The sequence below is a fragment of the Pocillopora verrucosa genome, chromosome 4 (genome assembly GCF_036669915.1).
Source record: "Pocillopora verrucosa isolate sample1 chromosome 4, ASM3666991v2, whole genome shotgun sequence".
Taxonomy (NCBI): Eukaryota; Metazoa; Cnidaria; class Anthozoa; order Scleractinia; family Pocilloporidae; genus Pocillopora; species Pocillopora verrucosa.
In genome coordinates, this window is record NC_089315.1 from 5,614,838 (window position 1) to 5,637,370 (window position 22,533).

The 22,533-nt window shown below is 35.8% G+C and overlaps 1 protein-coding gene and 1 non-coding gene across 2 annotated transcripts; both read left to right on the forward strand.

The window, feature by feature from the left end:
* Nucleotides 1-73: 73 nt before the first annotated feature.
* Nucleotides 74-1,900, forward strand: LOC131794717 (ER membrane protein complex subunit 2-like). Its single transcript, XM_059112260.2, has one exon. The coding sequence runs from the start codon at nt 80-82 to the stop codon at nt 983-985; it is 906 nt and encodes a 301-aa protein (XP_058968243.2). The 5' UTR covers nt 74-79; the 3' UTR covers nt 986-1,900.
* Nucleotides 1,901-3,576: 1,676 nt separating this feature from the next.
* Nucleotides 3,577-3,649, forward strand: Trnai-gau (transfer RNA isoleucine (anticodon GAU)). The gene has a single exon. It is a non-coding gene; the product is annotated as a tRNA-Ile (tRNA).
* The last annotated feature ends 18,884 nt before the right edge of the window (nt 3,650-22,533 follow it).

Here is a 22,533-nt window from a genome sequence, read left to right on the forward strand (position 1 = left end):
AAAATATTAAAAGCGATGAAATAACGATTTTTCCCTCCCTACCCTAGACAAAAATGATAAGCGCCACTAACAGTTCAAGATGGCGGACGAAGTAATCGACATTGAAGTCGCCAGGCAAAAAATGAGACAATGGCGCGATGAACCTCTTCGAAACAGTGAAGAGGTCACTGAATTTGGCGAATGTCTTATTTTCGAGCATGGAAATAAACTTGGAGACGAGCTGTGGACGATCTATGAGCAAGTATTCTTGGCTTCGATCGACTGTCGAAAAATGGATTTGGCGACCATGTGCTTGAGGGAACTCAAATCACAATTTCCTAATAGCGTACGAGTCAAAAAACTCAATGCAATGCGCCTGGAATCGTTTGATAAATACGACGAAGCCGAACAGATTTATGAGAAGATTCTGGAGGCCGAACCAGCGAACGGTGCAGTCCGTAAAAGGCTGATCGCCATCCTCAAGGCGCAGAACAAGGTTGGGGAAGCAGTTAAAGTGTTGAACGAATATTTGAAGAAGTTCATGAGTGATCAAGAGGCGTGGAATGAGTTAGTTGAGCTCTACATCTCACAGCAGGATTACAAAAAGGCGAAGTTCTGCATGGAAGAATTGATCTTAATAAATCCTCACAACCATCTGTTCCATCAGAGGCATGCCGAAATCCTGTATACCCTTGGGGGAAACGAAAACGTGGAAAAGGCAAGGAAATACTTCGCACAAGCTCTCAAACTCGATAATAACAACATGAGGGCTCTGTTTGGCTTTTTCATGGCCTCTGCTCATTTAGCAAATGCCTCCAAAGATGTTAAGGCCAAGAAGGAAAATTCTAAATTCGCTGCCTGGGCGGCAACACAGATAAGTGAGAGGTATCAGAGTGTGAACCAAGCCCACGAAGAGGAGGGTTTTTTAGAACTAGAGAACATGCTAGACTCTCTACAGATTGCCATTCCGCAGAATATTTCTTCACAGCGACTTGGTGACAATTAGATTTTTACAGGCAGATACATGGTATGTATCTACATGAACATGCAAGTGAATATTGAGGAGTTCAAACCTATGGAGCACAAGACTTAAATATTTCTTTTACAATTGTTGTTTGATTTGAAAATCTTGAAACTGAGTAGTGAAAAGCCCATTTGATGGGGATATATGGCAGATTGTTCAATTTACATGTAACTTACACATATGATATTAAATCTTTAGGCCACAATCATCAGCTTTTGTCAATTTATGCTATCTTTGTCATTCTCCCTTATTTTTGGTCAGTTTATTAAAAAAATTTAACTCTTGTATGATCTGAACTGACAAAGTTGATAGCTGGGTTTAATTATATTTGCATAGTTAGGAGAACATATTGCGTTGCCCTTCTTGGAGGATCAGGGGCATGCTCCCACGCTTGTGTAAGGTGACAAACACAAAAAGCTGGACTAAACAAAATACAAAAAATGTTAGTTCAGGATAGATATTACCATGGGTGAAAATTTTTTAGATGCTTAAATGATGCACAGGTACACATAGCTCTTTTAAACAAGTCTAGTGTGATTTAATTAAATACTTAAACCCAATGTATATGCACATGAAGCTTATTTACAAGCAAAGGTATTTGTGTGAATAAGACTCTCTTCAGTGTGAATAAGCCTCTCTACAGTACCAACTATATGCCAATTTTCCAAGCTATTTTATTTTGGAGTAGTAAAGGTCAGATAGAAGCCTCTTATATTGTGATAAAATAATGTTGGACATATTGTAAGAAGAAATAGAAAAGCTGTAAAAAGTATGCACATAGGTGCACTTTGTACATGTGTACCTGTCTGATTTCTACATTGAAACAGTAAGAAGAACATTGTGTTGAGCAAGTGCTTATGTACTTAATAGAGGATATACAGTTATGCATAAACTTGATATTGCAATAGGTCTTCTTTACTTACCAGTATGTTTTATAATAGGATATACCACTGCCAACCTAAAACTTTGTCAAATGTTATGTACCCCCCCCCCCCCCCCCCCCCCAAGGAAGAGCAATGGAGAGATGGCGTTGGGGTGGAAAATTAAGTCATGTCTGGGTGAGGATGTGTAACTGTATTTTCAAACCTTGACCTTACATGTGTTTCTAAGACAATCCATTGATAAACCTACTTTGTTTAAAACGAAAAGAAGCTATGAATTATGGAAAATTGACTTTACAGAACCGCATCTAGTATATTTACACAGAATATTTAGTGTGTTTGGGTAAACTCTTTTCGGATTCTTTCACTCTTGACCCATTGGAAATATAAACCGTTGATAGCCGATTTTATCGTAATTCCAAATCAGGCTGACGCTAAGGACACGGCCAGTTTACCAGCTTGAACAGGTAGTTGGCCTTTGTAACACGGAGAATGATTCGGTTTGTGAGAGAGTCAATCACTCGGTCAGTTCCACTTTCTCTCGTCATTTTTTTTTTACCTGGTTTGAAGTTAAAGCTTGAAACCAAACCAACAAAAGTAAACAATTTTTCTAAGATACCGCGCGTAACCCACATGTTAGACGCGGGAACATTAATATCATGAGACTTTGAAGTGCATTTTAGATTTTCTTTATCTTATTAAAACAACCGGTTACAAACTTCATCGAATGAGCACTTTACAGTATTTAACAATAAAATTCTATTATTTTTTAGCGGCGCAACGACAGGCAATCACAAAATTATCGGTGTCTCTAACGGTTTCACACATTCCAAAGGACTTCTGGCTATGAGAATCTGTTTTACTAAAACAGTCTGGGTGCTCTTCCTGGCATTGAAACGTTCTTCTTCCATGCAAGACAAGAATCTTTTTAACACAACACCTGTCATGAGTTTGACGCTTGACACGTACACGTACACGTACTGGGATGGAGCTTGTTGCTGACTGTTTGATCTCTGAGCTATTCCAGGGTGACAAGGTGAAGTGATAGACTTGCCTTCCTAGACCTTGAGGCAAACAGGTTGCTTCGTGAAGAACGAAGAAAACAATGGCGAGGATAGTAGCCCTCTGTAAGGAAAATGATGTTTCGTTTGGTCACGTCTGAGTTGGGCTTTCGTAATTCATTTATAGAGAAAGAATTTCAGTGGACATAAATGGCAGTCCGCCAAAAAACTCGTAAATGTGAGTTTGGTTACAAAGTGTCGATTGTATAATGGATAAACAAAAATACTGATGGCTGGGCTTCGACAGTAAGATAGTTAACCCTTTGACCCCGAAGAGTGACTAGCATCTAATTTCTCCTTACATTATCACCCCTGAATCACATATTGAAGTCACGAGAGTAAAAGAAATGATCACCAACTAAAGACGCTCTTGATTTTCAGACAAATTCTCCTTGTTAGCACTTAAGGAGATGTATAGAGAATAGTATGGAGAATATGTATGCTTACATTAGAATGAATGCTATCAGGCCTTCTTTTCACTACTGCTTAAGTAGTGTTCATAACTACGAAGATCACTTTCATATTCACGTCTTTATCCGCAGTTTAAATATATGACTCTCATATATTCACAGCCGTTTATTCACCACTTCACGGGTTTATTTGGAACCAACACAGCAACGAGCTCCTAGCTGGCTTGTTAGCTCAGCTGGTAGAGCACTGCACCGATATCACAAAGGTCACGGGTTCAAATCCCGTACAGGCCTGAACTTTTTTTCAGGCCTTCTTTTCAAGCAGTGTTCATAACTGCGAAGATCGCTTTCATATTCACGTCTATATCCGCAGTTCAAATATGACTTTCATATATCCACAGCCGTGTAAAATATAATAGTTGGCAATTGAAAAACTACTGTGGCTTTTCTATCTTTTTTTAAATACTATAGCGAAAGAACTTGAAAATATCGAAAATTGTTAACATAAAAAGATTATGCATAAATATATTCCAAACAAACACTCGTAAAAATTACTATATTTTCCTGTTAAAGCAGCATCTTTGGCGGTTCATCTATGTGGTTATTTGTTTGTTTTTTGGTACCGAAGAAATGCTAAAGAACACCACTGATTTAATTCTTTTGTCAGTGTCAAGCGCAAGTGTCACGGAGTTTCTGTGTTAGTTGTTTCAGATAAAATTTACTTCTCAAAAAAAACAAAGAAAAGAAAGAAACTATACTTCTTAACGTAGTAGATTTAGTGTTTTCCTTCACAATTTTTGATAGAAATTAGTTAGAGGCATCATACAACTTTGATTCTTAATTGAACATACGTACCATTTTTGTCCGGTTACAAATTGACCTTCAGGTGGTGAAAGATATATCTAAGCTTGTTGAGTTCACCGTAGTTACTAATGGGTGTTCTCTGTGGTGAATCTGTTCGCTTTGTACTTGAACGTTAATGAAGAGAGAAAGCTCAAGTTCGTTGCACCATCACAAGAAATAATTTCGTATCTAAAGTTTGTTTAAAATATCTTCAGGACGAAGAAACAAGGGACATTGGGATTTGCGGTGATGCTCTGTAAAGTCCCACATCCTGCGGTGATCGTTCTTTTGTTGTTAAAGCTCCAGAGTAAGGCTTAATTAAACGAAATTATTTGCGTTGAAGTGGTTCTGTTTTTCAGTAGGGCCACGCGCATATGTCGTTAACCGCATCGCCTTCTCAGTCACAATTAAATTAAATTCAAGCTCTCCAGCAACTATAATTAATTTTGTAATGATTATGGTTCAGAAGATTTCAGAGACAAGTATGAAAAACTTATAATTAAAGGATTTGAAAACAACAATTAAAAAACAAACAAACAAACAAACAAACAAAACAAAACTTAACATTAGAAAAGTAAGCAAGGACGATTTAAACTCAAGACTGCCAGCAGTAAATCGACTCTATTGATGATACGTGCACGTATCTAATATAGTTTTGATATTTGATCAGCTATGTGTCTAAATTTCTCATAACTATCAGGTATATTGCGTAGCCGGCGTTCCTTCAAGTTTTCATGCGGTTGTGCGGTGTTTTTAAGTATTTCTTTGCGATTCTGCGGCAAGCAAAGGTTTCTTATGTTCTCTGCAGAAAATTAATTTTTCCCAGAAACAGTTTGACGTAAAGACATCGCAGCAATCGTTATAGAAGGCATATAAGACCTTGAATCTTACCCTTCCTGGAATATAAAATTTGAAGCTAACTTTGAAGTGCTTTGTTATGACAAAAACAAATTGAATATTAAACTGTACATTATTATTAATCATTATGTTCAGTTTTTTTTTAATTTAACTTTCACTTTATTTGAAAGCTGAAAGGCTAATGACACTTAAAGCAGTCTATCCTGTGAAATCCTTAGTAAATAAGTGATCAGCATTCTATGATCAACACTGTTTCTCTCAATTTAAGGGGGTGGGCTGAAGTAGGACAAATAGTGTAGCGCGTTAGATGAAATTGTTTTGAAATCGAGAATTCTAATATAATAATCAAAATTATTTTGCAGTCTAGCAAGTCTATCACTCCACTACCAATTTAAAGCTACCTTTTTTTTAAATTGAAGTTATTATCTTATAGATTATAATTGATTCCCCTGTTAGCTTTCTTTTCTTTTCTTTTTGCTAAAACTACTTCCTTTCAAATATTATTTTGGTCTGCTGAAACATGACTGTGATATGTAAGCCTTAAGGATGATGTTGTAGTTTCTTTAGCAATCCGTAAATGCATATTTCAGACAAATCAGTTTATTGTGGCACACTGTACGAAAAGCAAATCTGTTTCTGAAGACAATGTTGTTTCAATAAACTACAACCGGTTCTACGTAAACTCAATAGTGTAAACAGAAAATTATAAAGGGCATGTTAAGGTATCATTCAGTGGTATAAGCTGTTTATTTTTAAACCTTCTTTATATTCATGAGTGCGGAACCGGAAGGTAAAAGAGGAGCACGCTTAGTAACAAAGAAGAGAAAAGAAGCTATTAATACCTGTTATAGTTATTCTCTTATAACACACATATTGCCTAAAACGTCATACCATCTATTCATGAATGAAGATGAATTTGAATGAAAATGATTTTTCTCTCTTTGGATCTTTTCCGTCAGCAGTGAAGCCCACAACTAAATTCATTATCAATGAAAGGCCCTTTTTGTTGCGTTATTTTATTTTGTTAACTTCTTGGGATTGAATTAAACTTATAGATGAATAAACAGGTACATAAATAAACAACTAAACAAACAAAGGAACATGATTCATTTGCTTGACAGAGATTGTTTGCGTAAACTCTCATATTGTTCAATCGATTAGTTGTATCAAATACTACATGCGTGTTTGGTGTAATAGATCTAGAGTAGATGAAAACCTTAACAACTCTTTATAAGTGGCTTACGAGGGAGTTTCTTCAGATCGGAAATCTTGTCACTCATCCAATTTGTTGATAGATGTTGTATTAAAAACTTTTTTTTTAAAGCTATTCTTCACCCTCGTGAACAGAAATATACTTTGTTACCTGCAAAGGGGAAGATGACTGAACTAAGAAAATTTCATGACCCGAAATTTAGCAAGTGAATGGGAATCAACCTATAACTCTATGACGTAATAGGAGACCTTTTTCCCTTGTAGTACTCTTCTATGCTCTTCCAGGTTGTGGATGTGAGAAAGGGGAGGCCCCAAGGTGTTCCATGCTCTCTACAACGAGTGTTAGTATGTTCACGTCAAACCGTTACTCGGACTTTGAATAAAAATATCCTTTCTCCGTTCAGACCAAAATGATAATAACGATTTGTAAATCTCATTATGTCTTGTAATGGTGCAACTTGATGAATATAGGAAAATTTCCCTTTATAAGAATAGCCTTTCTCTGTTTCCCTTTTTATGTTAAAAGTATAAAAGGTATGCACTTTTGAGATGCCCATCAAACTCAGAAAAACCGAGAAGTACCTTTATCAACAGTGCAGCAATCCTATTTAAAACCAAAATGATTAAGGTAAGTTGAATTTCGAATTCAAACTTCTAAACACCCCTTTACTACTTGAGTGATAATTCATATTCTTTGATCAGCAAAATACCTCAAATTTTTATTACTAGAGTTACTTTTCACCCACACGTAATTAACCTGAAGAACTATAATTTTTGCAAAGGAATTCGATGACATTCCTGCCCATATGTTTTCAAAAATCCTTGAAAAAAACTTTGGAAAATATCAAGCAATGAAAAAGATTCTCCCGTAAAGAAAATTTGAAAGTGTTACAAAACACCCTGAATAGAGAGCGCGGTAAAGCTTTAAATTAAAATCGATAAGGAAAAACTAAAACTTCAACCCAATTTTCCTTTGCTTTCAGAAGACTGTCATCTTTGCCTTTATAGTTTTCTGTTTTCTTCACGGAACAACCTGTTGGCCGCAAGGTCTGAATAAGGAAGTCACCAATTCCATCCAGTTCCCTCGGAATATGACAGAGACCAAAAGTTTTATTTCTCAACGAGTCAAGCGTCAAGTCTCTAGTGATGACTGTTGTGTGAAGAAGACGCTTATCTACAATGGACGAATCACCTATCAGTGTCAAAGTGAGCACCCTGATTGTTTCGCTGTATCTGATCCCGGAAGCAAGTTATTTGGGCAGTGTGAAACTGTGAGGAACAGTAAGAAAGTTGTAATTGCTTGTCGATGCGCCGCTAGAATATAGCCGGCTGAGAAAGTTATACATATTTCTATAGAAATGTAATTGAATTTTTTTCCCCTACGATTGAGATAAATCATATTAAAGTACTGTAAAAATGCCAATAAAAAGAATTGTTAAGAAAATAAGAATAAAATGAGATCATGAGAAAAAAAAAGACTTCAAAGACTCATTGCTGTGTCGATTACTTGTTCATTGTCCATAATTATGTTTGAACTCTTATGGAAGAAATTAAAGCCTCATGAAAGTCTGAGATAATTATGAGTAAAGATGAACTGAACAGCGTGCGCAATTCATCAGTATTCTCTTTTTCTTTAAATTTTTTTGGGGAGATTTTCCTCTTTTACTACAACTAACGATATATATATATAAGTTCACCATGCTTTACAACAGAACAGAACACAGTCAAGGCTTCTTTATTTGTTAAATAAAATTTTAGGTAAGCATAGATAATTGAGTTGCAAGATTTCTGACTCGGTAAGCTCTGGATTCCAATATGTAGAATCTATCAGGGTTTTGCCAGCCGTCTGTCAAGCCAAGAATGCAAGTATTATATAAATTTCAAGCTAAGCGCCTCGGCTAAGCACTGAGTGAGTAAGTGAGTGAGACAGAAAGTATGAGGATGAGCGAATGAACGAGTGACTGTTCTTATACCGAGAGGCCGCTCGCTTTGTTGTTAAAATTTTCCAAAAATAGTAAATCCAACATAGTGTCCGTTGCACTAATATAAGACACAATGTCATTCCTTCTGATTTTATACTGACAACGTCTTCCGTGCAAAATAAATATCTCACGAAAACATGCCAACAATCGTTATATGAAACCTGGTTTCTTCCCCTACTGCGAAATAAAAAGATAAATTTAGGCCGAAGTGGAAAATGCTTTAAGAAAGCAAACGAGACTACATAAAATTATGAATGTTACATTACGAATTGATTTCCAAGCGCTGGCCAAGCTATATGAAGAAGCACGTTCTTCTTCTTTGAATTGACTTCCACTTTACTTAGAAGCTGAAAAGCTAATAATAACAAAATCAGTCTATCCGGTAAAATCTTCAGCACAAGACGTGATCTCTAAAGACCAGTAGGCTGAAACATGGGAGGAAAAAATTATGTCTTTTTTTCTGTTTAAGTCGGACATATTGAGTGGCGGATATCACTGGTATAAATTTTACTAAATTTGAAACTCTCACGTTATATCTCAAAAATGCTTTTTTTTCACATCTGACTCCACCTTACTTATCCGACCTGCCTATCTTGTAATTTTTATGCTACGTGCATTCTCGGTTCAATAGAGCGGGTAAAATTTTTTAGCTACTATATACACTGAATTCCAGAGCTCGTCAATTCGGAAATCTTGCGACTCATGCTTGCATAGTTTAAATTTCGTTAAATGATATTATGAAATCGAAGATGTTGCAGCTAATACAGCATAGCTCTATCGAAATGTACATCCCCATACTACGTCAATCTAATTAATGCGACTTTTGTTCTGCTAATAAGTATTGAAAAAACCTAGCCATTTAAGTTACTTTAGTATTGTAAGCAGTGATCGTTCTCTGATTAAATTGTAAGTAATGTTATCATCGAAAATAACAGTATTATTGTAAAAAAAACTTATGGTTTTGAAAAACAGAGAAACTTTACCTTGTTGATAGTCATAAAGATTTATTTTGTTTCACGGGAACTCTTACCGACCGGAAAGGCTGTTTGTTGGTATATTCTGTTTTTTAACTGTTTAGTAAAGGAAAATACAAACAATGAAACTTGAATTTAAAACGAAAACTGAATTTGGTAAACGTGTATGATAACGTATATCAACCGACGAAATGGCCGCTTTTGATTAAAGTTTCTCTAAGAACTGAATTACCCTGGATTTATTCCTTTACAAGTTTCATGTTTGGGAAAAGACCCAGTATTAACTTGCTTTCCGTAACGTTCTGTAACGATTGTCAATTAATTTACGTCAAAAATGTACCCTGATTTTGTTAAGAATAACCATTGTTTAACCGGACGTCAAGTTTTTAATAAGTGGGAGACTTCTTGTCTCACTATGGTGCCATGGATGGGATACTAGTTCCCTGATTTGATGATGAAGTATATAAGGGCCACCTTTTTGGACAAGAACATCATTTCATACTGACGCTTTAAAGAGAAGAAGTATTTTTGCTGTACGTGGAACAATTCTGAACCGCACTGAAATGAATAACAAGGTACGGTGTACTGAAGTTAGACTCCAAGATGTCATGTCGCCCTTGAACTTATTTCAGAGTTGGAAAAAAATGCTATGATTATTACAACGTTTATAATGTCAGTTATTCTGATTTCAGTTCGTGTAGTTGAGATGTTTTGAGGTGCCTTTTTTTTCCTTTAAACTGCTTTCTTATTGTATTTTTTAAGTGAAGCAAGTATACAGAAAGTATGGTAATAAGCAAGTAAAAATACTCCCACAGCCAAGAAATATTTTAACATTTTAAGTAAATTCAATGGCGAAACAGAACCGATGAACCCCTACGGTTCCGTTTAAATGCTTCAATCCTCCAAAACTCGAGATAAAAATCGAGTTTGAAGAGAACTACAAATTCTTAACCGAGCATTTCCTTGTTTTCAGAAGACTCTCATCTTTACCTTCGCTGTTTTCTGTTTTCTGTACGAAGCAACTTGTTGGCCGCAAGTTCTGAATGACGAAGTTACCAACTACTCCCAGCCCTCTTGGAATACGACAGAAACAAAAACTACAAGAAGATATATATTGCAACGCCTCAGGCGTCAAGTCTCTTTTGATGCCTGTTGTGTGAAGAAGAGGCTTGTCTACAATGGACGAATTACTTATCAGTGTCGGAGCGAGCATCCTGATTGTTTTAGTAAATCTGACCCTACTAGTCCACTATTTGGGCTGTGTGAAACTGTGAGAAACAGCAAGAAAGTTGTGATTTCTTGTCGGTGCGCCGCTAGAATATAGCTAAGAAAATGATCAGATTTTTATTGAAATTTGACATTTCTCTCCTTGAACTAGAAACTTGTCTTTATGAGTGTAATTGCCCTAAATGTGCCAAAGAACTGTTTTGAAAATGAAATGAAACACGAGAAACTCCAGTCTCAGTTCATTGTCAAATAGTGAGGTCATCTCATTTTAAGGAAGTTCGTCAATATATTTTCCTTAAGTTTGAGTTCCTTAAGGCAAAATCAATGCCGTTGAACAACCAAAAAATGGAAAATCAAGTTGAACTTACAAGTACACATGATTTGCCATGAATTTTCCTTTTAACAGTTCTTTGATTTCCCTCTCAACTTCTTAATGGACAATATACTTATGATTATTGCGCTAATGTTTAAAACTTCCTGAAATTGCGAGACATGTCAGACATATCCTTTTCAGGTAAATTAAGACTACGTTCATCTGCAGTCATGCCCGTATTAAGATTGTTATCAGTAATATTCTGACAGAGTTAAATTTTACTGTGTGTTGCAGGAAAACTGTAACAATAGTGAATCTATGTATGTAAGTATTTTTAACTAAAAATACTTACGTACATACGACCACTGTTTTAAGCTCAAACTGTGGCCCCAAATATTTTTCTCACCTTGCGCAAAAAAAGTTCAAATTTTCACAACTTCGCTGTTCCTGTTCGTATGTCCGGCCAAGCCTTCATGGTCATTGGCTTCCAGATAGCCGCTAACTATGGCTTATAGATACAGGTGTTTAGTGTTAGCTTGTAAAACTCCCTGAAGAAGTCTACGACAGTTAGATGAAACGCGTCAGGGAATAAGAAGTTGTATAACTACTGTTCATAAAGAGTGCTGCTCACTAGTCTAGTTTTAGAAAATTACAACTGCCAAATTCGATTTAAGTAGTAAGTATAAACTGTAACTGTGCTAAACTATGAACACGCGCAAATATCTTAGAACAAATTATTATGTCGCGAGTGCAGTTCTTGTGACTCAAGGAATAGAAAAGGAAGCAGTCCCTGATCAAGAAATCGATCAAGAACCTAACGCGGTGCGTCAAAACTTGGGGTGAATGATGGATCGTCTATACCGACGCATTTATCAATTAACATGGTTTCATGACCACGACACGGAATCGAAAAAGACGCAAGGTTTTGAAGTGTTTACGGGGAACCTATTTAACCGTTTTCCCTGTGCTTCCCATGCAATCTGATTGTTTAAGCAAGTGCTGCTCTCCGTGGTGGTTCACCATGTTTACTCTTCGCCAACCAGCCAATTTGTTCCAAAACGTAACCATTTTCAAAGCGATCCGGTCTCGCCGAACGGCGAACAGAACCGAGTCGTTTTGGAAACCCTCCACGTTTGATAACGTTTTCAAAACGAGTCCGTTTCAGTAGTGGTCACGATAGGCGCTGTGTAAACGAAAGGCGTAATGTCATCGAAAGCTATACGGTTACAAATGAACCCTGTCTGTAAAAACAGTGCCCAAGGTATGCCCTCTCTACTTAGCCACTTCCGCTTGGTCCAATTACCTTTTTACCTTTTCATTCACTGGGAAAAAAGGATTGCTTGTATTCTAACCAGTAACATCAAGTTTTTATGATACCTTACTCAGAGGGTAGATCACGTAATTTATAAAGTCGGTTTCAAGACACACGGATATTAAAGATTTAACTAAAAATAACGAAATCAGAGAAAGATAAATTTTTTTTTCCTTCAGGGCATGTCACTTATCAGATCTATCCTCTTATGTGCCTTAATGCCATCAATTCATCGTATTTTGTTAAAAAAAAAACAACACTTTGTCACCGAATACTGAAAATGCATATTTGCTACAAGGATGCGTATTTGCTACGAATACGTTTTCCTAAATAAATCGTGAAAAAAGTCCTGAATTGAATTATACGAAAATGGAGCCAGTTCTTCTTTAAAAGCGCAAAACGTATGGAAAAATATTTTGTTAAAAGGAAAGAAAGGAGTTTCATAAGGAAAAAGGATTCCTTCATCTTCAAAAAAATATTCAACTTTAAGGCTGAGTTTACCTCAGCCTAAGACAGGATTTTGTTCAAAAATTGACTTGGGAAAGAATAGAAAAAAAATATTTTAGAGGGCTTGGGTGGAAACTATTTTTCGTACATGACCTTCGTAATCTGCAGAATTCGAAAATTTATTGTTTTTTGAGGTCTTTGTACCTACGACTGAGTATTTGCTATACGTTTATCTGATAAAACGCGCGCTATTACCTTTACAATGCTCGACATTCTCTTCAGTTGAATGTTGCCGTTAAAAAGAAAGTGTAAATTTGTGTAAATTTGTCAGAAAGTGACGGAGTAAGTGAGAAATTAAATAAGTCATCGAGTAAGTTGGTGAAGGAGAATGTTAGTGAAAGAGTATGAGTAAACGAGCAAATGACTGAGTGGGTAAGAGACTGAGAGAGTGAGCGAGGGCTGAGAATGCTTCGCTGTTCATAAAAAATGAAAGATGTTATATTCTACCCTTTGCGCTATTGTTAAACATCGTGTTATTCTTTTTTTACCTAATACAAACATCTTATTTTGGACAAAAATAGCCTATTATCATCAATTTAGGGTATAACCGTTTGCCTTAAACGAGCGTCGTTTAAGGCAACGGTTATACCCTGTCGGTTATATCCTATTCAGACCTAGGGTCTAAGATTTAAGATAAGATTTAGGGTCTAAGATTTACCGACTACCGACAGAGATAGCAAATTTAACCAACCACCAACAAAGAAAAAAATTCTAACCGACAACCGACATGAGGACCCCTCCCCCCCTCTCTCCCCATTCAGAAATTCGGAAACATTTCATCTCATCCAAACTTTCGTAAATTGTTATTTTAAAATGGCAGATTTTAATGACCAATACATCATAATCGTGTACAGGAACATACATATACATCCGCCATGTAATAAGCCCTCTATTAATCATTTTGTTAGTTTTGTATACAATTTTCGCAATATAAGAATTAGTATTGAAAGCTGTGAATATTTTACAAGTAACACTGTTAATGAAGTTGTTGATGTCGAAAAGGCTTCATCTAGCTCCTTTAAACTTAAAAACTATTATAATGTTTATAAGAAATATTTTATCGCAGTTTTTTTTTTGAGTTAAATGTTAGTACCTTACGTCTAAACAATGGTGTTTAAGTAGACAATTTGTGGTTTTCAGTTAAAAAAAGAAAGTTATCTTAAAGTTATTTAGAGTTAAATGTTAGTACCGTACGTCTAAATAATGGTGTTTAAGTAGACAATTTGTGGTTTTCAGTTAAAAAAAAGAAAGTTATTTTAAAGTTATTTCTCCTACGGAACTGTATCTGACTGGAAGGTTTCTTTTTATTCTATTTTGCTTTTCGGCTGTTTCGTGACGGGAAATTCACACAAAAGAAACCGACTGAAAGACGAAATTTTGGGCAAGTTTACAAGTAAACAAGTCAATTGATAACATACAGTCATGACGCAGCTAAAATTTTGTCTTTGTTTAGAACAAACCTCGTTTCAGCCTTTTGCAAGTTGCATATTTAGGGAAGTGGGGAGTCCCCAAGTCTTAAATGCTCACTGTAACGATCTTATTGCCGGCTTATTTCAGTCACTGAACCATTACAAATCTTTTTGATAAGAATAGCTTCTCTTTGTTTGGACGATGCTTATATATGATCAATGAAATTAGATGTCTACAGTGGATAGAAAAACTATATAAGGGAACAGCTTCTAGGAGAGGTACATCATCTCATACTGCAGTGAAATCAGAAGGATCTTTACTGTCCTTGGGTTAATCAAGTTCAGAATAGGACCAAAATGCTTACTAAGGTACGATGTGTTGAAAATAGACTCTAGAATTTCAAGACTCTCGTATGAAGCAGGTGATAAGTCAGGTTCAAAGCACAGGTGCTACCTGCTTCAGTTATTCTTACTGCAGTGAGTTTAATTACACATTATTTCTCTGAACAGATGAATGATTTCTTTCAAAATATCTTAAGCGCTTTCATGCCGGCATCTTGTGAGTGAGGCCAGTGAAAAGAAGTGTGATAAGTCCTTCCACAAAAACATCTTTAACTTGACGAAACAGATTTGATAAAATAATTCAGTAACAATTAGAATGTTCCCCCTCCCCCCCGCAGACTCGAAATAAAAACCAACACCTGTTCAAGGAGATACACTTAACGGAGCATTCCATTTCTTTCACAAGGTTGCTATCTTTGTCACTGCTGTTTGCTGTCTCCTTCATGAAAAAAGTTGCTCGCCGCAAGGTCTGAAGGAGAAACTACTCAACTCCACCAAGTCTCCTTGGAATGCCACACAGATTGATGCTGCAAGAGGTTCTGTTTTGCAAAGAATCAAGCGTCAACCATCTAATGACGACTGTTGTGTGAAGAAGAAGCTTATCTACAATAACCGGGTCACATATCAGTGTCAAAGCGAGCATCCTGATTGTTTTAGTAAATCTGATCCTGGTAGCAAGTTGTTTGGGCAGTGTGAAACTGTGAGAGACGGTAGAAAAAATGTGATTGCTTGTCGATGCGCCGGTAAAAAGTAACTGGAAAAGTTTCTTGATTTGTGTGTAAACGTGCTATGATTATTTTTTTACATAAACAGATCAATATTATTTCTGGCAGCCGAAATTACAATCAAGTATTTAAAATGATTCAAACATAAAGGTATTATTAAATGAGTGGCGTTAAGACATTACTGTTGCAGAGTGTTTAAGGATTGTGAAATAAAGAGTTGAAATAAACTTCAAAGTCTACTGTAAGTGCAAAATAGCTAAATGCGTCTTGGTACCATAATGAATACCTTATTAAACAGTCCTTAATTTTGAAAAGTTGCCAATAAAATCACAACCATATCACAAACCGGGATGATTCCAAATTGAGTTAAACTGAACGAAGAACAGTTTGCCGTTAATTCCCCATTTGTACTTAAATTTTGCGATTTTTCTCTTTTTTCGCCATTGCTCAGATAAGAATAATACAATTATTAACCATCTTGGTCATTTTCTTTCTAAGAGGACTTGGAGCAACTGTTTAAAAAGTAAACCCAATTAAAATATTTTCCAATCTTTCCTTCATTTCACGTCCTCTTCATCAGGAAGTGAGTACTAAATGCAACAGAAACATGATTTCCAAAACATACAAATAGATAGGGATATAAAATTGTAAAAAAGTAGCCTTTGCAGCTTTCATTTGCAATTGAATGAGCAATCCCAGTCTTTTTATACCCCAAAGTAGACGGTTTTCATGAGGAATGCTAATTGCTCATCACAGATCACGTGAAATCTTCAAAAGGCTGAATGCTTTCTTTGTAAAGGTTTGAAGAGTGAATTTAAGTATGTGTGTAATCAATTTTCACATTAATAAGTCGGGCTATCAAGTAACGTCATATGATCTTTACTGAGATACCCAAACCTCTTAAAGATACAGTCATTCATCGGACTGAAAGCCAATCACAATATTTTCCGGAATGAAAACAAGGAAAGGAAATGTTTGCGGCATTTAATTTGCTGAAACGACTGGAATATGCGCTCATGCACTCAATCGTCAACAGGTTCAGTGCAACTTCCGATAAAAATTATGGTGTACTTAAAAGGTCAGTCGGTTAGAAACATTGTTGATACTCAACCGGAAGACGTCAACCAAGATCAAAATTTATTTATTTAGCCTAATAAAAAGTTTTTTCTCAAATGAAGTTGAAATTCTCTGACAAATTTCGAGGTCAATCCCTCTGATTTCTGTGATGCACTTACAGGCTATATTATACGTTGCTTACATAAGCCGGTAGTTTCTTACGGGAATCAACTTGGAACGGGTCACTCTTTTTTGAAACCCAAGAGCAGTTTCACTATCATTTACATATGTCTATAAATATTTTTCGCTAATTTAGATAACGAAAGACACTTGTAAACAAATAGTTTTAATGTGATTGAATCAAGCAAAAGGAATGAGAGAGGAAAGCTTAAAGGAAAACTGACTCCTGTAATATTTACTCTATGGAGATCACTTATTGTCATCAATGGTGCAGAATCGTAAATCAAATTATTCCGATGCAGAGAAGGCAATAATACAGAGGCTAAATGGCCTCTTTTCTTTTTTTTTTTTTTAAGGCGATTATTAAGAACTTCCCATGATAAAGATTTTAATGAAACAAAGGTCAGTTAGGGTTACTGTCTCATTTTTGAGCAGCGCATCGACAAGCAACTACATCATTTTGACTGTTCCGCACAGTTTCGCACATCCCAAAATACGGGCTTCTGGGATCTGATTTACTGAAACAATCGGGATGCTCGCTGCGACACTGAGTCTTGATTTTTCCATTTTGCACTATCTTCTTCTTGACACAGCAGTCATCTTCACGGTAATTTTGACGCGGCTCGGCATATCTTCCAGATGGAGAGTTTGGCTTAGGAGAACGTGCCCGAATTGATTGGTGGGTGTCTCTGGTGATCACTTTGTCCAAGCTCAATTGCTGGCAAAATGCTCCAATGCACGTCAAAAGGATGAAAACCACAATTCCCTGTTGGGAAAAGTTAATACCAAAACGGAATCACCCAATGATTTCAAATCAGTGCTCTTCGTTACTAAAATGAATATCAATGCACTTTTCCCATTTTCTCACTGCCTATTTTAACGTAGACTTCACTCTGAATTTAATCGCATTTCGCATGTCTTCTCTCTAAAACTGAGTTGACTAACTTTGGAGTGCTTTGTTATGACAAAAAACAATTGAATATTAAACTGTACATTATTATTAATCATTATGTTCAGTTTTTTTTAAATTTAACTTTCACTTTATTTGAAAGCTGAAAGGCTAATGACACTTAAAGCAATCTATCCTGTGAAATCCTTAGTAAATAAGTGATCAGCATTCTATGATCAACACTGTTTCTCTCAATTTACGGGGATGGGCCGAAGTAGGACAAATAGTGTAGCGCGTTAGATGAAATTGTTTTGAAATCGAGAATTCTAATATAATAATCAAAATTATTTTGCAGTCTAGCAAGTCTAGCACTCCACTGCCAATTTAAAGCTCCTTTTTTTTAAATTGAAGTTATTATCTTATAGATTATAATTGATTCCCGTGTTAGCTTTCTTTTCTTTTCTTTTTGCTAAAACTACTTCCTTTCAAATATTATTTTGGTCTGCTGAAACATGACTGTGATATGTAAGCCTTAAGGATGATGTTGTAATTTCTTTAGCAATCCGTAAATGTATATTTCAGACAAATCAGTTTATTGTGGCACACTGTACGAAAAGCAAATTTGTTTCGGAAGACAATGTTGTTTCAATAAACTACAACCAGTTCTACCTAAACTCAATAGTGTAAACAGAAAATTATAAAGGGCATGTTAAGGTATCATTTAGGGGTATAAGCTGTTTATTTTTAAACCTTCTTTATATTCATGAGTGCGGAACCGGAAGGTAAAAGAGGACCACGCTTGGTAACAAAGAAGAGAAAAGAAGCTATGAATACCTGTTATAGTTATTCTCTTATAACACACATATTGCCTAAAACGTCATACCATCTATTCATGAATGAAGATGAATTTGAATGAAAATGATTTTTCTCTCTTTGGATCTTTTCCGTCAGCAGTGAAGCCCACAACTAAATTCATTATCAATGAAAGGCCCTTTTTGTTGCGTTATTTTATTTTGTTAACTTCTTGGGATTGAATTAACCTTATAGATGAATAAACAGGTACATAAATAAACAACTAAACAAACAAAGGACCATGATTCATTTGCTTGACAGAGATTGTTTGCGTAAACTCTCATATTGTTCAATCGATTAGTTGTATCAAATACTACATGCGTGTTTGGTGTAATAGATCTAGAGTAGATGAAAACCTTAACAACTCTTTATAAGTGGCTTACGAGGGACTTTCTTCAGATCGGAAATCTTGTCACTCATCCAATTTGTTGATAGATGTTGCATTAAAAACTTTTTTTTTAAAGCTATTCTTCACCCTCGTGAACAGAAATATACTTTGTTACCTGCAAAGGGGAAGATGACTGAACTAAGAAAATTTCATGACCCGAAATTTAGCAAGTGAATGGGAATCAGCCTATAACTCTATGACGTAATAGGAGACCTTTTTCCCTTGTAGTACTCTTCTATGCTCTTCCAGGTTGTGGATGTGAGAAAGGGGAGGCCCCAAGGTGTTCCATGCTCTCTACAACGAGTGTTAGTATGTTCACGTCAAACCGTTACTCGGACTTTGAATAAAAATATCCTTTCTCCGTTCAGACCAAAATGATAATAACGATCTGTAAATCTCATTATGTCTTGTAATGGTGCAACTTGATGAATATAGGAAAATTTCCCTTTATAAGAATAGCCTTTCTCTGTTTCCCTTTTTATGTTAAAAGTATAAAAGGTATGCACTTTTGAGATGCCCATCAAACTCAGAAAAACCGAGAAGTACCTTTATCAACTGTGCAGCAATCCTATTTAGAACCAAAATGATTAAGGTAAGTTGAATTTCGAATTCAAACTTCTAAACACCCCTTTACTACTTGAGTGATAATTCATATTCTTTGATCAGCAAAATACCTCAAATTTTTCTTACTAGAGTTACTTTCACCCACACGTAGAAGAACTATAATTTTTGCAGAGGAATTCGATGACATTCCTGCCCATATGTTTTCAAAAATCCTTGAAAAAAACTTTGGAAAATGTCAAGCAATGAAAAAGATTCTCCCGTAAAGAAAATTTGAAAGTGTTACAAAACACCCTGAATAGAGAGCGCGGTAAAGCTTTAAATTAAAATCGATAAGGAAAAACCAAAACTTCAACCCAATTTTCCTTTGCTTTCAGAAGACTGTCATCTTTGCCTTTATAGTTTTCTGTTTTCTTCACGGAACAACCTGTTGGCCGCAAGGTCTGAATAAGGAAGTCACCAATTCCATCCAGTTCCCTCGGAATATGACAGAGACCAAAAGTTTTATTTCTCAACGAGTCAAGCGTCAAGTCTCTAGTGATGACTGTTGTGTGAAGAAGACGCTTATCTACAATGGACGAATCACCTATCAGTGTCAAAGTGAGCACCCTGATTGTTTCGCTATATCTGATCCCGGAAGCAAGTTATTTGGGCAGTGTGAAACTGTGAGGAACAGTAAGAAAGTTGTAATTGCTTGTCGATGCGCCGCTAGAATATAGCCGGCTAAGAAAGTTATACATATTTCTATAGAAATGTAATTGAATTTTTTTCCCCTACGATTGAGATAAATCATATTAAAGTACTGTAAAAATGCCAATAAAAAGAATTGTTAAGAAAATAAGAATAAAATGAGATCATGAGAAAAAAAAGACTTCAAAGACTCGTTGCTGTGTCGATTACTTGTTCATTGTCCATAATTATGTTTGAACTCTTATGGAAGAAATCAAAGCCTCATGAAAGTCTGAGATAATTATGAGTTAAGATGAACTGAACAGCGTGCGCAATTCATCAGTATTCTCTTTTTCTTTAAATTTTTTGGGGCGATATTCCTCTTTTACTACAACTAACGATATATATATATAAGTTCACCATGCTTTACAACAGAACAGAACACAGTCAAGGCTTCTTTATTTGTTAAATAAAATTTTAGGTAAGCATAGATAACAGAGTTGCAAGATTTCTGACTCGGTAAGCTCTGGATTCCAATATGTAGAATCTATCAGGGTTTTGCCAACCGTCTGTCAAACCAAGAATGCAAGTATTATATAAATTTCAAGCTAAGCGCCTCGGCTAAGCACTGAGTGAGTAAGTGAGTGAGACAGAAAGTATGAGGATGAGCGAATGAACGAGTGACTGTTCTTATACCGAGAGGCCGCTCGCTTTGTTGTTAAAATTTTCCAAAAATTGTAAATCCAACATAGTGTCCGTTGCACTAATATAAGACACAATGTCATTCCTTCTGATTTTATACTGACAACGTCTTCCGTGCAAAATAAATATCTCACGTAAACATGCCAACAATCGTTATATGAAACCTGGTTTCTTCCCCTACTGCGAAATAAAAAGATAAATTTAGGCCGAAGTGGAAAATGCTTCAAGAAAGCAAACGAGACTACATAAAATTATGAATGTTACATTACGAATTGATTTCCAAGCGCTGGCCAAGCTATATGAAGAAGCACGTTCTTCTTCTTTGAATTGACTTCCACTTTACTTAGAAGCTGAAAAGCTAATAATAACAAAATCAGTCTATCCGGTAAAATCTTCAGCACAAGACGTGATCTCTAAAGACCAGTAGGCTGAAACATGGGAGGAAAAAATTACGTCTTTTTCTGTTTAAGTCGGACATATTGAGTGGCGGATATCACTGGTATAAATTTTACTAAATTTGAAACTCTCACGTTATATCTCAAAAATGCCCTTTTTTTCTCACATCTGACTCCACTTAACTTATCTGACCTGCCTATCTTGTAATTTTTATGCTACGTACATTCTCGGTTCAATAGAACGGGTAAAATGTTTTAGCTACTATATACACTGAATTCCAGAGCTCGTCAATTCGGAAATCTTGCGACTCATGCTTGAATAGTTTAAATTTCGTTAAATGATATTATGAAATGGAAGATGTTGCAGCTAATACACCATAGCTCTATCGAAATGTACATCCCCATACTACGTCAATCTAGTTAATGCGACTTTTGTTCTGCTAATAAGTATTGAAAAAACCTAGCCATTTAAGTTACTTTAGTATTGTAAGCAGTGATCGTTCTCTGATTAAATTGTAAGTAATGTTATCATCGAAAATAACAGTATTATTGTAAAAAAAACTTGTGGTTTTGAAAAACAGAGAAACTTTACCTTGTTGATAGTCATAAAGATTTATTTTGTTTTACGGGGACTCTTACCAACCGGAAAGGCTGTTTGTTGGTATATTCTGTTTTTTAACTGTTTAGTAAAGGAAAATACAAACATTGAAACTTGAATTCAAAACGAAAACTGAATTTGGTATACGTGTATGATAACGTATATCAACCGATGAAATGGCCGCTTTTGATTAAACTTTCTCTAAGAACTGAATTACCCTGGATTTATTCCTTCACAAGTTTCATGTTTGGGAAAAGACCCAGTATTAACTTGCTTTCCGTAACGTTCTGTAACGATTGTCAATTAATTTACGTCAAAAATGTACCCTGATTTTGTTAAGAATAACCATTGTTTAACCGGACGTCAAGTTTTTAATAAGTGGGAGACTTCTTGTCTCACTATGGTGCCATGGATGGGATACTAGTTCCCTGATTTGATGATGAAGTATATAAGGGCCACCTTTTTGGACAAGAACATCATTTCATACTGACGCTTTAAAGAGAAGAAGTATTTTTGCTGTACGTGGAATAATTCTGAACCGCACTAAAATGAATAACAAGGTACGGTGTACTGAAGTTAGACTCCAAGATATCATGTCGCCCTTGAACTTATTTCAGAGTTGGAAAAAAATGCTATGATTATTACAACGTTTATAATGTCAGTTATTCTGATTTCAGTTCGTGTAGCTGAGATGTTTTGAGGTGCCTTTTTTTTCCCTTTAAACTGCTTTCTTATTGTATTTTTTTAAGTGAAGCAAGCATACAGAAAGTATGGTAATAAGTAAGTAAAAATACTCCCACAGCCAAGAAATATTTTTTAACATTTTAAGTAAATTCAATGGCGAAACAGAACCGATGAACCCCTACGGTTCCGTTTAAATGCTTCAGTCCTCCAAAACTCGAGATAAAAATCGAGTTTGAAGAGAACTACAAATTCTTAACCGAGCATTTCCTTGTTTTCAGAAGACTCTCATCTTTACCCTCGCTGTTTTCTGTTTTCTGTACGAAGCAACTTGTTGGCCGCAAGTTCTGAATGACGAAGTTACCAACTACTCCCAGCCCTCTTGGAATACGACAGAAACAAAAACTACAAGATCTATATTGCAACGCCTCAGGCGTCAAGTCTCTTTTGATGCCTGTTGTGTGAAGAAGAGGCTTGTCTACAATGGACGAATTACTTATCAG